The following is a 16891-nucleotide window of genomic DNA, read 5'->3' on the forward strand; positions in this document are numbered from 1 at the left end:
GCTAGGGTGCCACAGCCCACCCTCCCACATTATCCACCACAGATGAAGCTTCATAATGCTGAGTCCCCTATTGCTGCTACCTCCGCGGTCATCTAAGGCATCGGAGGAAGCAGCAGGGCCTACCGGAACTGCGTCACAATCGCTCGCCATTCATTCCTATTTCTAGCACGCTCTCTTGCCTCTCTCACATCTATCCTCCTATCACCCAGAGCTTCCTTCACTCCATCCATCCACCCAAACCTTGGCCTTCCTCTTGTACTTCTCCCATCAACTCTTGCATCCATCACCTTCTTTAGCAGACAGCCATTTTCCATTCTCTCAAATTTACTTATATAATATATAAAAAAATATCTACGGTTGTATATGAGAGTTAAGTCCATTGTGCAAGGAACATGGAAACAGTACAGTACCTTGCATGAATGTGCAAGAATGTTTGCAACACATTCTTGATTACTTGGAGGATGATAACCGTGCTGAATCAGAGTCGAAAGAAGTTTGTGGTCCCACGCTGGGGGTGGAGGTGCACATCCTTGTCTATATACAGATCGCAAGCAACACAAAATCATCTGTATGTAGATGTTGGTTCCACCGGCTCCAACGCAAGTTTCAAGCTCTGCAAAAATTATATAAATGATAAAGTGTAATTTTTGCATTATAAAATTACTATTGGAGCTACAGTTATACATTATTATATTTCAATACACTGGCTATACAATGAAAGAATCTAAGCTTCCTAATTAATATAACAGTACATTCAGTACTTATTACATATTATAGATACCTTCTTGTTATACTGTACTTTAAACTGTTTTACTATTAGCTAATAACCCTCAGTGATTTGAAAGAATATTTTTCAAACTCTGAATGAGATAATTTCTTACATGTCAATATGATCAAAATTCAATCTAAATGATTGAGAGCAGTGTGCAATTTTTCAATTGTACATGAAAAAAATTCATATTTTCATGCAAAAAAAGGAAGAATACCACTGTCATCCAAATTCTGAAGAGACCTGTTCCAAACCCTTTTATGAATACTGCACACAAAAATTTATTTCATAAATCACAAATCACAATTTTTTAAGTAATATCACAAATTTTAAGTAATTTGTATTTTTCATAACAGTACTTACCTCGAATTACTTTCTTAGGAGTATCTGGGATCTCCTCCCATCCGACCAGAGTTTTGTGTAGTTTACCCTATTCTCGTTTTCTATGAGGGGTAACCTCAGGCGGAGGGATAGGCGCCCTGAGGCTAACCCCGGGTCAGAGAGCATGCTTGCTCAGGTCTCGACCTCCAGTAAGTTCTCTAGTCGCGTCGTGATATCATCTCGTCGCTCTCCTTAACCCAATGCGACCCTTTGTGTCCCCGACTTCCCTTTGTGTCTCACGCGGTCCCCACGTGGTACCTTTGTGCTTTAGCTTATTCTTTCCCTCTGCGTTCCTGTGTCTCGCGGTGCATTACTAGTGTGTGATGGAGCATCCCCGCCGTTGTCCTGGGCTTATGGCCGGTAAATCGTGTGGTGCTTTCCTGTCGAAACCTGAAGTAGACCCGCACTCCTTGTGTTCGTCGTGTAGGGGCAGTGTGTGTTCCCCTACGGCCACGTGGCCGGAGTGCGTGTCCTGGAATGAGGTGCAGTGGGTGCGTTACGGCACCAAAAAGAAGAAGGCGCCGAAGAGGTCATTGAAGAAGCCGAACGTCTCTTCTCCTCTTACTTCGCAGGGCGTGTCGTCAGACCGAGCCTCCCTACCACCTTCCCCTACCCAGAGTAGGGGACGAGGTAAGTCCGTTGCGGGGAAGAGGCCTGTGGTCTTTACCCAGGAGTCAGAGTTGCAGGATAGTGGGGTTGTGGCATCATCCCAGGCAAGTGAGGGGCCTGAGGGAGGGTCGGGAGTGTGTGCGGGGGACGAAGCCCTGGTGCAAGCAGGGCCCGTCTCCTCAGATGACCCCATGTGGGGTAAAACTGTTCCTACCTCTTCTCCTGCCTCTTGGGCGTGCTTTTCAGGTGCTTCTGCAGCTGGAACAATTGTATTTTTCCTAGCCAACATAATTTAAAGGCCTGTCCTTTCTTATGTGCTAAAATACAGAGGGAAAGATAAACCCCGATTCAATGATGATTGCAGATGTGCTTATTTGAAGGAACAGGAGGCTTACCATCTTTGGAAGGATAACAGACCAGATCTGACTTGGAATAACTAACTGTATCCTAAGCTAAGAGCTGTTGTTCAGAGTGTTTACGTTTCAAGTGAAAAGGAATACAATTTAACCATAAAAGAAACCCCGTTAGGTTACACCCAGGCACAAAAGTGGTGGGCTAACCTTAAATCTGCACTCTTTGGTGTAGACTTAACAGTTCCTCCTTTAAAATAGAAGACTGTCACTCACTGTTCAATGGAAAAGGCAACCCATTTGGCTGATGTGTTTGACAGTAAGCAGAACACAAATGAGAAACGCAATCTTCCTCCACATTACTGTTTTCCTGAGGCTAAACTAACTACAGTAGTTTAGTTTTATGGGTACCATGAAATTAAAACTCTTAATGGACCTCAATGCTTCTGGAGGTGTAGATCCAAATGTATTTATCTCTGGTTTCTTATAAAGACTGCTGATATCTTACCTCCAACGTTGTCTGCTATTTTCTGCAAGTTAGCAAGAAGAGGCTCTTTTAGCACTTGCTGGAGAATTTGTAATGTTACTCGATTTATTAAATGTGTTTGTGGTAGCTCTACTCTAGCTGATTACCACCCGATTTCCATAACTCCCACATAATCTAAAGTTTTGAAAGTCTTTTTGACAAAACGTCGAAATAGGTATGCCGAAGGCAATCATCTGTTCCTAGTCTGGAATTTAGCTTTCGTAAAGCCCTTGAAACATGTGATTGATGCCTTTCTTACAATCTCCAAAATTGTGGTCGAAGTTCATAAAATTAACCCTGAATTTAGTGATGCCTTTGACTTTGTTAACCATGAGGCCCTTGTTTTCAAATTCAAACTATTAGTAGTGGATGGATCTTTTCATAGTATTAGTATTGAATTTTTTAGTAATAAATTGCAAATTGTTGCTGATGGGCAACACAGTGAGCATAGGAATGTGATAACTTGGCCCATTACTTTTCATACTATATACACAATTTGTGGTTTGGCCTCGAAAATAAGCTTGTTGCATATGCAGGTGAAGCTACTCTCTTTGCATTAATTCCATCTCCTGAACATATATAGAGCATTGCTGAATGCCTTAATAGAAATCTAATCAAAATTTGTGCAAATTAAGGGACGTGAAGTTGAACCCTAACAAATCTCAAAGTTTGATTGTAAATTGGTCAAAGACAGTGACTCCTCAACATCCAGATCTCAGCATTGATAATGTCTCTTCAACTCTATAAAATTCTTTTAAAATTCTAAGTGTAATTTTTGATAGAAAATTCACTTTTGAGACATCCACTAGGTCTGTTTCCTCTTCATTTGCACATAAGATTGACTTATCAAGATTCTATTAAGATTTTTGGTGAAAAATCTATTCTGAAAAAGTATTTTAATTAGTTCGTTCTACCTTGTTTCGAGTAATGTTCTCTAGTTTTGTCTTCAGCTGCTGAATCTCATTTCAATTTGATGGACAAGAAGTTGCAGTCTATTAAATTTCTTATTCCTGATCTAGATATCATTCTCAAGCACCATCGTTGTTACTTCTTTGTGCATTTTGTATGAGATTTTTCTAACTCTGACCAGCCTTTGCATTCAGATCTTCCCAGATAGTACCATACTGCACGTAATACTAGGTAAAGTAATAATAACCTGGAAAAAGGATGTCCTAGGCATTAAGCTAGGTTTCTACTACAAAAATTGATAGATGGCCATAGAAGACCCTATATCTTTGTAATGATATGGTGTCTGAAATGTATGGTCATTAAAGAGAAATGGATTTACAATTCGACTAAATCCATCCTCTCCCTCATAAGAAGGATGGGGGAGATGCTTCTACGGAAAATTGCACAGAAAAGTTGCTCTGCTGGGAGGCTTACCTGCATAAAACATCCAATGCAACAAATAATAGCATGACTGCTGCAATCCACACGAGAAGAAAGAAAAGAGGAAACAGGGCCAGATATTCTTATCTCTCATCCTAGACATACATCGCAGCCACTATCTTAGGTTAGATGCTTCTTGTCCTGTAAGGGAGCTATGTTCGCTAAACAACCTGTTACGTACCTACCACCAGCCTGAGGGAAAGAGTATCCAAGGATCTATGGGCATTTAAGGTCATTTGTTATTTCCAGATGCCCGGCTTCCAAATTTGCACCATTGACAGGCTCTTCCTAAAGGCTAGTGTTGGTCCGATACCTCTTACTTTACGCACACTTGCTCGAGAAATTACATTTGCTCCTTTGTTAGTTCCATGGTATGCCTGCCTCATGGTTTAAAGAAGCCAAAAGGAGATATGGAAATCTTTTTCTTTATCCTACAAGTGCTGAAAACGAGTCTATTGTACTGCAGTCTGAAGGTAGAGTCCTCTTCAAATAGTGTCGTATTGCCCTCACAGGACAGACAAGCAAGTTATCCTAATTTCTAGTTGCTTCTTTTAGGAAGATGGAGAAGGAATCGTGGAGTCATGGATGGCTCGATTATGGGGTTTTCCGATGAACTCCAGAAAGAAGGTAAAGGAAACTTTCTTCCATCCCTCTGAATGACAAATAATATACAAGATGCCATGCAGTTTGCCTAATTGCTTTGAGAGGCCAAGTCTTGACAGACAGATCCCTATCTGATGCCAGTCTCAAAGGTTCTTACAGGGACCCATGGAGGGACCTAAGAACTAGGGAGACCTCTCATGCTGAGGGTTCGAGTTCCTCAGAAAGACAAGACTGTTCAAAGTTCCTCATAAGCATAACAGTTCAAAAGAAAAGGAAACGTCTAACCCCTTCAGTCTAAAGACTTGGCTTAATTGGCTTAAGGCCTAGCGATAACCTCTCACCACTGAAGCTGAGAAGAGCTTCTCCCAATGCAGGTAGAGGAAATCACCTTATGTTCTGTGGCCTGTCGGGTGGACGGCGCTTACCCGTCACCCAGTAGTTACCACCACCAATTCATTATAAATTCTAACAGCAGACTTCCAGCTTTGCTAAAATCATACTCCTATTAAAGGGCGAAGGTTTGTACTCACATAGGAACAAATATCTCTTCAATCTACAATACTGTATAACAATAAGAACCAATATCCTTTTTAACTTACGTTCCCAAAGCACTGGTAATAAACCAGCTTGTACCAAAGACGACGCATGTTCAGGTAAGCCCTTGGCTAAGGAGTTGAGAACAGTTACTACTTCAGTTTTAAGCAATATGTCCATGTCTTGTGATTGCAGAATCTGTAAGAGTCGAACTACTATACCCTGCTCGATGATTGATCCCTTCTCTCGCACGCTGCCAATTACTGCAAATTTCAGTTCGCTGAAAGAGATAATAGATTACCAATCACATCCATCAAAATAAAAATAAAAATGTGTCCAAACCATTGATACTGTAACATACACACACACATACACCAAGGCACCTCCCCCAATTTTGGGGGGTAGCCGACATCAACAATGAAACAAAACAAAAAAGGGGGACCTCTACTCTCTACGTTCCTCCCAGCCTAACAAGGGACTCAACCGAGTTCAGCTGGTACTGCTAGGGTGCCACAGCCCACCCTCCCACATTATCCACGACTGATGAAGCTTCATAATGCTGAATCCCCTACTGCTGCTACCTCCGCGATCATCTAAGGCATCGGTGGCAGCAGCAGGGCCTACCGGAACTGCGTCACAATCGCTCGCCATTCATTCCTATTTCTAGCACGCTCTATTGCCTCTCTCACATCTATCCTCTTATGTAACATAACACAGAAAAATGGATGCTAAATATAGCTAAGTAATTATCATAAGTATATAAGATATATCTTTACTGGCCAACTCTATCCTTAATTATCATCTCATAAATGATGCATACCAATTGGAAAAGATAAATAAAAGGGACCATTCCTTAAGTATTGCATTTGTACTTAAAAGAAATATTCTTAAAATTTTCCAATTGCATATAAATTCAAACTCCACATATTTCACTCTAGGTAGCAGCAGTAAGGGATTCAGCTTATGTAGCTTTATCTGTGGTGGATAACGGGGGCGGGTGGGCTGTGGCACCCTAGCAGTACCAGCCAAACTCGGTCGAGTCCCTTGTCAGGCTGGGAGGAAAGGTCCCCTTTTTTTCATTTATTTTTATGTCGGCTACCCGCCAAATAGATAGATAGACAAAATTTTTTTCAAAAGAATAACTCACCCTAAACTTATTTCATTTCTTATGTCAAATAGAGATTACCAACACTAAAAATAATTTGTATTTGTACTTCAATTTGAAAAATAGCTCGGTGGTCAGATATAGATTTATGAATTTTGGAACTTAGTACAACACTAGGGCCTGTGAGGTAATTCAGCCTCCAAATGCAACTCAGCTGCTGAGCTACGAGGTAAAACTTAAAGAGGTTAGACAAAAAGATGGACAGGAAAAAGAAACCGAAGGAGAGCATAAGAATATAAAGTAAGTACAGCTATGGGCCAAAAGAATGTTGCAAAGACCCTTAAATAATGACTATAGAGCACCACGTGAGGTGCACTGACCACACTATACCCCCAATGTAATTAGATTATTCACAATAAAATCCTGATAGCTGTAAATTTAAATAAACATCTTTAAAGTTCAGACAATTTTTCTTACAACTCTTACAAAGTGCTAAGTAATGTGCAATAATGGAATGACATGAGGCCTATTGCAATGCAGCACTACCATCAAGTAGCTATTTATTGTATGAATAAATGTGTATTGAATGACACAAAACTACTAGTACAGATCCAATGGCTGTAAACAAGCCCTTGTCATGCCTCTTGGTCTTCTTACTCATTGTAACTCAATGGCATGTTTAAACCACAGTAAATGATCATGATCATCATAATGATGATAATAATATTAACTGATCAGACTTTCAACTGCACTGCTTATTTTTTCTACCTTATACTGTAATATTTTTTCTTGTAGTGGCAAATCACATTAAGTAATAAACTACCCCACCCAATATTGTTAACTGGTTCCAAGAGTCCCGAATTATGTTGGACGTCAATCGGATTTTTGTCCTACCCGGTATAAGATGACTTATATGTACTGAACATAAAAAGTACTTACAACTTGCTCGTTTATGAAAACTAGAAACTGTACCTACATTGATAAGCTTCCATGTGAAGTACAGTACAGTTCTGCACAGCATTTCATTGTTATTGTACAATGCAGATACTAACGTACATTTGAGTAAAATGACGGAATGTTGGGTAAAAAGACGGAAAGTGGATTTTATTATTGCATTTAGTACTTAAGGACGAGTAACCTAAATTTGGTACTGACATATACCCAACTAACATAAAGAGGGGTATTATTGAACTGTATCCTGTTCCCAAAATTCATAAAATCATCATCTCCTCCTCCTACGCCTATTGACGCAAAGGGCCTCGGGTAGATTTCGCCAGTCGTCCCTATCTTGAGCTTTTAATTCAATATTTCTCCATTCATCATCTCCAACTTTACGCTTCGTAATCCTCAGCCATGTAGGTCTGGGTCTTCCAACTCTTCTAGTACCTTGTGGAGCCCAATTGAATGTTCGGTGAACTAATCTCTCTTGGGGAATTCAAAGAGCATGCCCAAACCATCTCTATTTAACCCTCATCATGAACTCATCCACATATGACACGCGAGTAATCTCTCTTATAGTTTCATTTCTAATCCTGTCCTGCCATTCAACTCCCACAATCCTTCTGAGGGCTTTGTTCTCAAATCTACTAAATCTATAGGAGATTGTTTTATTGTCATACCATGACTCAAGTCCATAAAGTAACACCGATCTCACTAAAGTGATATATAGTCTGATTTTTATATGTAATTTCAGGTGATTTGATTTCAAAATTTCACTTAACCTAGCCATTGTCTGATTGGCTTTTTTCAATCTTTCACTAAACTCTAATTCTAAAGATCCTGTATTGGAGATCATAGTTCCTAAATACTGTACTTAAAATTATTCTACCTCATTAATCCTTTCTCCTTCCAAGGATATTTCATCTTCCATTGTATACTCCATTCTCATCATCTCTATCTTTCTTCTATCTTCAGTCCAACCAACCACATGTGATATTTCATGCATTCTGGTAAGCAAGCATTACAAATCCTGTGCGCTGTGTGGCTAACAAGGATAGCATCATCAGCATACTCTAGGTCTGCTAAATTCCTATCACCAATCCAGTCCAATCACTCGGTAAGGTATATAACTTGTCTCATATATATGGATAACAAAAATATAAATCATACTTTGTTTTGTATCCTGGATTTATACCTGGATCCAGATCATTACATTGGCAGTTGTATAGTTGACCCTCATAAATCCATACCCCAATTTCATTGAAATCCGTAATTTCCAAAAAATTACTAACACAAAATTTTACCTGTATCCAAACATAATCTAGATAAAGATCACCATATTGTAATTTCCAGTTGCTCATTTAAAGTGACCTATCAATTTGTTTTGGAATCATTGAAAACTTTAATCTTTTTATTCGCTGTTATCTAACTTCCTAAGCAAAGGAAGTTTGTTTGTATTCTTGTAGAAACAACGAAAATTTATACACAACTTAATGAAAAAAATAGATGTTAAAAAATTACGGTAATATACAAAGCATTAGTTTAAATCATTCTAATTATTTCCATCTTACTACTCTCTTTTATAATGTTATTTAAAAAAGAGGATTCAAAATCTTGAATATAAACTTACAGTTCAACTCCTTTACCAAAACAAAACAAGAGACAAAATGTCATGAAATATGTTATTTTCATTAGTAAAATAAATTTTTGAATATACTTACCCGATAATCATGTAGCTGTCAACTCCGTTGCCCGACAGAATTCTACGGAAGGGATACGCCAGCGATCACTATACAAGAAGGGGGTGTACTCACCAGCGCCACCTGTGGCCAGGTACTGCAGTACTTCTTGTTGACACCACCTCAATTTTTCCTCGGTCCACTGGTTCTCTATGGGGAGGAAGGGTGGGTCAATTAAATCATGATTATCGGGTAAGTATATTCAAAAATTTATTTTACTAATGAAAATAACATTTTTCAATATTAATCTTACCCGATAATCATGTAGCTGATTCACACCCAGGGAGGTGGGTGAAAACCAGTGTACATGTATATCAAGAAGCTAAGTATCCCGTATTTCATATTATCAGTTATTCAAAATAACAATGAAATTATAAGTACCTGGTAAGGAAGTCGACTTGAACCATTACTCTGCCTTTAATAAGTTCGTCTTCCTTACTGAGCGCAGCGTTCCTCTTAGGAGGCTGAACAACCCTAAGGTGCTGAAGTATAAAGGGCTGCAACCCATACTAAAGGACCTCTACACAACCTCTAACCTAGGCGCTTCTCAAGAACGAATTGACCACCCGCCAAATCAACTAGGATGCGGAAGGCTTCTAGCCTACCGTAACAACCCAAAAAACAACAATAAAAGCATTCAAGAGAAAGGTTAAAAAAGGTTATGGGATTATGGGAATGTAGTGGCTGAGCCCTCACCTACTACTGCACTCGCTGCTACGAATGGTCCCAGGGTGTAGCAGTTCTCGTAAAGAGACTGGACATCTTTGAGATAAAATGATGCAAACACTGACTTGCTCCTCCAAAAAGTTGCATCCATAATACTCTGCAGAGAACGGTTCTGTTTAAAGGCCATCGAAGTGGCTACAGCTCTCACTTCGTGGGTCCTTACCTTCAGCAAAGCAAGGTCTTCATCCTTCATGTGAGAATGAGCTTCTCTAATCAGAAGCCTTATATAATACGAAACTGCGTTTTTGGACATAGGCATCGAAGGTTTCTTGATGGCACACCATAAGGCCTCTGATTGTCCTCGTATAGGTTTTGACCTTTTAAGATAGTATTTTAGAGCTCTGACAGGGCAAAGAACTCTCTCTAGCTCGTTACCCACCATGTTGGAAAGGCTAGGAATTTCGAACGATCTAGGCCAAGGACGTGAAGGAAGTTCATTTTTTGCTAAAAATCCGAGCTGTAAGGAACATGTTGCTGATTCGGATGTGAATCCTATGTTCCTGCTGAAGGCGTGAACCTCACTAACTCTTTTGGCTGTTGCAAGGCAGACGAGGAAAAGAGTTTTGAGAGTAAGGTCTTTGAAAGAAGCTGACTGGAGAGGTTCAAACCTAGGAGACATAAGGAACCTTAAGACTACGTCTAGATTCCAGCCTGGAGTGGATAATCGACGTTCTTTAGAAGTCTCGAAAGATTTAAGGATGTCTTGTAGATCCTTGTTGGAGGAAAGATCCAAACCTCTGTGGCGGAGAACTGAAGCCAACATACTTCTGTACCCTTTGATCGTAGGAGCCGAAAGAGATCTAACATTCCTAAGATGTAACAGGAAGTCAGCAACTTGAGTTACAGAGGTATTGGTAGAGGAAACTGCATTGGCTCTGCACCAGCTTCGGAAGACTTCCCACTTGGATTGATAGACTCTACGAGTGGATATCCTCCTTGCTCTGGCAATTGCTCTGGCTGCCTCCTTCGAAAAGCCTCTAGCTCTAGCGAGTCTTTCGACAGTCTGAAGGCAGTCAGACGAAGAGCGTGGAGGTTTGGGTGTACCTTCTTTACGTGAGGTTGACGTAGAAGGTCCACTCTTAGAGGGAGAGTCCTGGGAACGTCGACCAGCCATTGTAGTACCTCTGTGAACCATTCTCTTGCAGGCCAAAGGGGAGCAACCAGCGTCAGCCGTGTCCCTTCGTGAGAGACGAACTTCTGAATGACTCTGTTGATGATCTTGAACGGCGGGAATGCATATAGCTCGAGATGGGACCAATCCAGCAGAAAAGCATCCACGTGAACTGCTGCTGGGTCTGGAACTGGGGAACAGTACAAAGGGAGCCTCTTGGTCATGGAGGTGGCGAACAGATCTATCGTTGGCTGACCCCACAAGGTCCAAAGTCTGTTGCACACGCTCTTGTGAAGGGTCCATTCCGTGGGGATGACTTGATCTTTCCTGCTGAGGCGATCTGCCGAGACGTTCATATTGCCCTGAATGAACCTCGTTACCAGTGAGAGGTTTAGACTTCTTGACCAAATGAGGAGGTCCCTTGCTATCTCGTACAGCTTCCTCGAATGGGTCCCTCCCTGCTTGGAGATGTATGCCAAGGCTGTGGTGTTGTCGGAGTTCACCTCCACCACCTTGTTTAGCAGGAGGGACTTGAAGTTCATTAAAGCCAGATGAACTGCCAGCAACTCCTTGCAGTTGATGTGAAGCGTTTCCTGTTCCCTGTTCCATGTTCCCGAGCATTCCTGTCCGTCCAAGGTCGCGCCCCAGCCCGAGTCTGATGCGTCCGAATAGAGATGAAGATTGGGGGTCTGAACCGCTAACGATAGACCCTCCTTGAGAAGGATGTTGGTCTTCCACCACATGAGAGTAGTCTTCATCTCTTTGGTAACAGGAATAGAGACCGCTTCGAGCGTCATATTCTTGTCCCAGTGAGCTGCTAGATGGAATTGAAGGGGGCGGAGGTTGAGTCTCCCTTACTCGGTGAACAGGGCTAACGATGACAGGGTCCCTGTTAGACTCATCCACTGTCTCACCGAGCATCTGTTCCTCTTCAGCATGCTCAGAATACACTCTAGGGCTTGGCTGATTCTTGGGGCCGACGGAAAAGCCCGAAAAGCTTGACTCCGAATCTCCATTCCCAGGTAAACGATGGTTTGGGAAGGAATAAGCTGGGACTTTTCTAAGTTGACCAAAAGACCCAGTTCCTTGATCAAGTCCAAAGTCCAGTTGAGACTCTCCAGACAGCGACGACTTGTGGGGGCTCTTAACAGCCAGTCGTCTAAATAAAGGGAGGCTCTGATGTCCGCCAAGTGGAGGAATTTCGCAATATTCCTCATCAGTCGCGTAAACACCATAGGCGCCGTGCTTAGGCCAAAACACAGGGCTTGGAATTGGTACACAACCTTTCCAAAAACGAATCTCAGGAAAGGTTGGGAGTCTGGATGAATAGGAACGTGAAAGTAAGCGTCTTTCAGATCCAACGAGACCATCCAGTCCTCCTGCCTGACCGCTGCTAGGACCGACTTCGTCGTCTCCATAGTGAACGTCTGCTTGGTGACATAAGCATTGAGCGCACTGACATCCAGCACCGGTCTCCAACCTCCTGTCTTCTTGGCCACCAGAAAGAGACGGTTGTAGAAGCCCGGGGATTGATGGTCCCGGACTATCACCACTGCCTCCTTCTGTAACAGGAGCGACACCTCTTGGTGTAACGCTAGCCTCTTGTCCTTTTCCTTGTAGTTGGGAGAGAGGTTGATGGGAGAAGTGGTCAGAGGGGGATTGCGGCAGAATGGTATCCTGTAACCCTCCCTTAGCCACTTGACAGACTGGGCGTCTGCACCTCTTCTTTCCCAAGCTTGCCAGAAGATCTTGAGTCTGGCTCCTACTGCTGCCTGGAGAGGAGGAGAGTCAATGTTTGCCTTTCGAAGGCTTGGGACCTTTCTTGGACCTGCCCCTGAAACCGTCTGGACGGGTACTTCCTCGGCTGGGGGCTCTGCCACGAAAGGGCGGAATAAATCTTGTAGCAGGAGTATCGGCCACTGGGGTGCGGTAAGTTCTAGGAACCGAAGGAGCAACCTTAGCCTTACGTGCTGAAGAGGCCACAAGGTCATGAGTGTCCTTCTGAATAAGAGCCGCAGACAATTCCTTGATAAGGTCCTCAGGAAACAGGAACTTAGAAAGCGGAGCAAAAAGTAACTGAGACCTTTGACAAGAGGTGATACCAGTGGAAAGGAAGGTGCAAAGTTGTTCCCTTTTCTTGAGTACTCCCGAAACAAACATGGAGGCAAGTTCGCCGGAACCATCGCGAATTGCTTTATCCATACAGGAAATTATAAGCATGGCCGAGTCCTTGTCAGATGGGGCAGTCTTCTTGCTCAAGGCCCCCAGGCACCAGTCGAGAAAATTAAAAATCTCAAAGGCGCGAAAGACTCCCTTTAAGAAGTGGTCTAAGTCAGAAAAGGTCCAGCAGACCTTAGAGCGCCTCATAGCCGACCTTCGTGGAGAGTCAACCAAACTTGAGAAGTCAGCCTGGGCAGAGGCAGGGATTCCCAAGCCTGGTTCCTCTCCTGTGGCATACCATACGCCCGCCTTAAAAGTCAGCTTAGTAGGTGGAAACATGAATGACGTCCTCCCTAGTTGCTGCTTGGACTGCAACCAATCCCCTAACATTCTCAAAGCTCTCTTAGAAGATCTAGCGAAGACGAGCTTAGTGTAGGCAGACTTAACAGGTTGCATGCCTAGAGAAAACTCTGATGGAGGAGAGCGAGGGGTAGCAGAAACAAAGTGATCCGGGTAAACTTCTCTGAAAAGAGCCAGGACCTTGCGAAAGTCAATGGAGGGTGGTAACGACTTGGGTTCCTCTACGTCAGAAGAGGGATCATCCAGGTGCGCAGCTTCCTCCTCAGAAACCTCATCACCTGAGGGTTGAGAAGCGAGAGGTAAAGTTACAGCGGTATGCTGAACGGCAGAATCCTGACAAGCGGGTGCATATACACTTGCGGATTCATCCTCAAGTCTCTGTTGAAGAGGATGAGGGCTGGTAATGACAAAGTCATGAGGCTGGGAAGAAGGAGGCTCTGCGGGAGTCTGGGGAGCAAGCGTGGTGAGAGGCGACTGTAGTAAAACCTGAGGTTCAGGCTGCAAAGACTGCTCAAGCTGAGGAGAAAGAGGTAGATGCATGCGTTGAGGTGGCTGACTCATTGCATGAGGTTCATGTCTCAAGAGTTGCGCTTGCTTCAAGGGTTGAGGTGGCTGCGCAGTAAGAGGTTCCTGTCTCACGAGTTGAGGTTCTTGAGGTGGGTGCTGCGAGAGTTGAGGTGGCGGCTGCGCAGGAAGAGGCTCCTGTCTCACGAGTTGAGGTTCTTGAGGTGCTTGCCTCGAGAGTTGAGGTTCTCGCCTCGAGGAAAGTGGAGGTATCAGCTGCGAGAGCTGAGGTGGCTGCCTCAAGGATGGCAGAGGTTGTCGTACCTCAAGAGGTTGCTGCCTCGAGGGTGGTCTTACTGCAAGAAACTCTTGCCTCAAAGGTAGAGGAGGTTGTAAGGCATAAGACTCCTGTCCCCATTGTTGAGGAGGTTGCCGCGTGGTAAGAGGTTCCTGCCTCAAGGAAGGTGGAGGTTGCTGCACAACGCTGGTATCTGGCAACTCCCAACGCGGTAGCTCACGCATGGAGGTAGCTTGAGGAACCTCAACTTCGTACGTCTGGCAGACTGGACTGCGTAGAGGAGGAGGAGCGCTCGCAGGAGGAGGTGTAACCTTCTCTGCCTGAAACTCACGCATCAATACCGCAAGCTGCGACTGCATAGACTGCAGCAAAGCCATCTTGGGATCAACAGACGTTGAGGTCTGTTGAGGCAGAGCCTTAACAGAAGTTGAGGTCTGTTGAGGCATCGCCTTACCTCTCTTAGGAGGCGTGCAGTCACCTGATGACTGCGGCGAGTCAGAGCTAGCCCAATGACTACATCCGGGCTGTAGAACTCGTGCGGTCTGGACTTTACGCTTAAGAGGTCTTGAGACCTGAGTCCAGCGTTTTCTCCCCGAAAATTCTTCTGCAGACGAGGAAAATAAGGGCTCAATCGTCTGAGAGTGGAAGTGACGATCTCTGTAAGATACGCCCGCAACCACCGAGGATACTGCTGTGCGCCGATCAAGGCCTGCCGAACCCTTTTGCCCTTCGACATTGCTTCTCCCCTGGGCTTGGGAGCTTGCAAGAGGTCCCGGACTGGGAGGACGACTGGCACGCACAGAAGTACCCTCACGCACAACACTGACACTGACACTAGCACTCGGCACAGCACTGGCACTACCACTTCCCACTGCACTTTTCACTTTAAGTTCCTTGACGTCTGCCAAGAGGAACTTGTGGTCACTCACTACCGACTCCACTTTATCACCTAAAGCCTGAATGGCACGTAAAACATCAGACATATCAGGCTGAGCACAAATAGTAGGATCGGGGGTAGCCACTACAGGGGGAGGAAAAGGTTGAGGATCATGGGGTGAGGAATAAAGCGAAGAGCGAGCCGAACTCCTCCTAACTCTCTCTCTCTCTAACTTAGTGGTATACTTGAGGAATCGAACAAAATCAAGTTCCGAAAGACCGGCGCATTCCTCACATCGATCTTCCAACTGACAGGATTTTCCCCTACAGTCGGAACAAACGGTGTGAGGATCAACCGAGGCCTTCGGAATACGCCTAATACAAGTCCTACATCGTCTTTGGGGAGGAGCTTGAGAAAGGTCGGACATCTTGAATCAAAGAACAGTCAAGGGGGAATTCCAATTAAAGCAAAAAATTCGTTAACCATTAATCAAATCAATCTAAAAGCTATCTAAGCTAAGAGACAAGTTTCCTGTATAGCGAAAGCTGAAATCTTAGAGCAATACTTCACCAAAAACCGTGAACAAGACTCCAAAATTATAAGCGTATCCATGTAGGTCTTGCCGGAAGCACGACAGAGGAAAAATTGAGGTGGTGTCAACAAGAAGTACTGCAGTACCTGGCCACAGGTGGCGCTGGTGAGTACACCCCCTTCTTGTATAGTGATCGCTGGCGTATCCCTTCCGTAGAATTCTGTCGGGCAACGGAGTTGACAGCTACATGATTATCGGGTAAGATTAATATTGAAAATAACAAAATACCTGTAGGTAACTTTAGTTACTTTGTTCTTTATATAGCCTATACATTATATTAACAATCTTCACATAACTACATCTACATCCTATAGCAGTATCAAATATATTACAACAATAATCCTTTATCCCCATGTCCCAAACCTTCAGTCGCATTCATTAATCCTTTTACCCTCAAAGGACGTACTGGTACGTTTCACAAAACTCATCCCTTTACCCCCATGGACGTACCGGTACGTCCTTGCAAAAAAATGCTATCAAAATTTTTTTTTTCATATTTTTGATATTTTTTTGAGAAAATTCAGGCATTTTCCAAGAGAATGAGACCAACCTGACCTCTCTATGACAAAAATTAAGGCTGTTAGAGCAATTTTAAAAAAAATATACTGCAAAATGTGCTGGGGAAAAAATAACCCCTTGGGGATTAAGGGTTGGAAATTTCCAAAGAGCCTAGGGGTAAAAGGGTTAATTATCTTTCGTACAAGATTTGTAATAAAAAGGAATTCTGGATGAGACCTGACACATCCCTTGAGCCTCTTTTCAGTGTCGCCATGTTTAGCACTTTTTAGTGTCTTTAGCTTAATTTCTCCAACAGACCACAAGACTGCTTCACATATCTCAAATCATAAATGAATTGTTAGGCAATTTCTCCCATCCACACCCTAACAAAATGTCCAATATTTCCATTAAGCTTAAACCCTTATAATAACAATATTCTACTTACTTGAGCATAATATCATACGAGACTGGTATATAGTATATGAATTTCTCACCTTACTGCCTGAAAACATTTCTGATTATCGTTGGAGTAAAGTTGATCGATGTAAGCCCTACTATGTTCCACATCCTGAAAAAATAAAAAAAATTCTTCACAAACTCCTCTTCATTAAAAAAGTTCCTAGCAAATCCATAATAGAAATATATAGAAGTAGTAGTGATACATTGTAGAAACTTTAACATTCCTAGTATTTACCTTATGTCCTCTCATACACAATGATAGTTTGTAAAAGCACAAAATTTGAATACCAACCTGAGTCCTATAATTTAGAGTATCTCCAAGCAACAAGTGGTAGAGTTTTTGAAACCATTGGCAGCAACAG

The 16891-nt window shown here is 43.0% G+C and overlaps 1 protein-coding gene across 3 annotated transcripts in view; it reads right to left on the reverse strand.

Annotated features, from left to right (window-relative positions):
- LOC137634739 (armadillo repeat-containing protein 8-like) overlaps positions 1 to 16891 on the reverse strand; it is a 43427-nt gene that overhangs the window by 13251 nt on the left and 13285 nt on the right. For all 3 annotated transcript variants that reach the window (XM_068367231.1, XM_068367230.1, XM_068367232.1), the window contains exons 2-4: positions 16565 to 16638; positions 5227 to 5441; positions 411 to 613 (exon numbers count right to left, since the gene is read on the reverse strand). In XM_068367231.1, the coding sequence (XP_068223332.1) occupies positions 411 to 613; positions 5227 to 5441; positions 16565 to 16638 (492 nt within the window). The remainder of the gene's footprint in view (positions 1 to 410; positions 614 to 5226; positions 5442 to 16564; positions 16639 to 16891) is intronic.

This window comes from Palaemon carinicauda, chromosome 45 (assembly GCF_036898095.1).
Source record: "Palaemon carinicauda isolate YSFRI2023 chromosome 45, ASM3689809v2, whole genome shotgun sequence".
Lineage (NCBI taxonomy): Eukaryota > Metazoa > Arthropoda > Malacostraca > Decapoda > Palaemonidae > Palaemon > Palaemon carinicauda.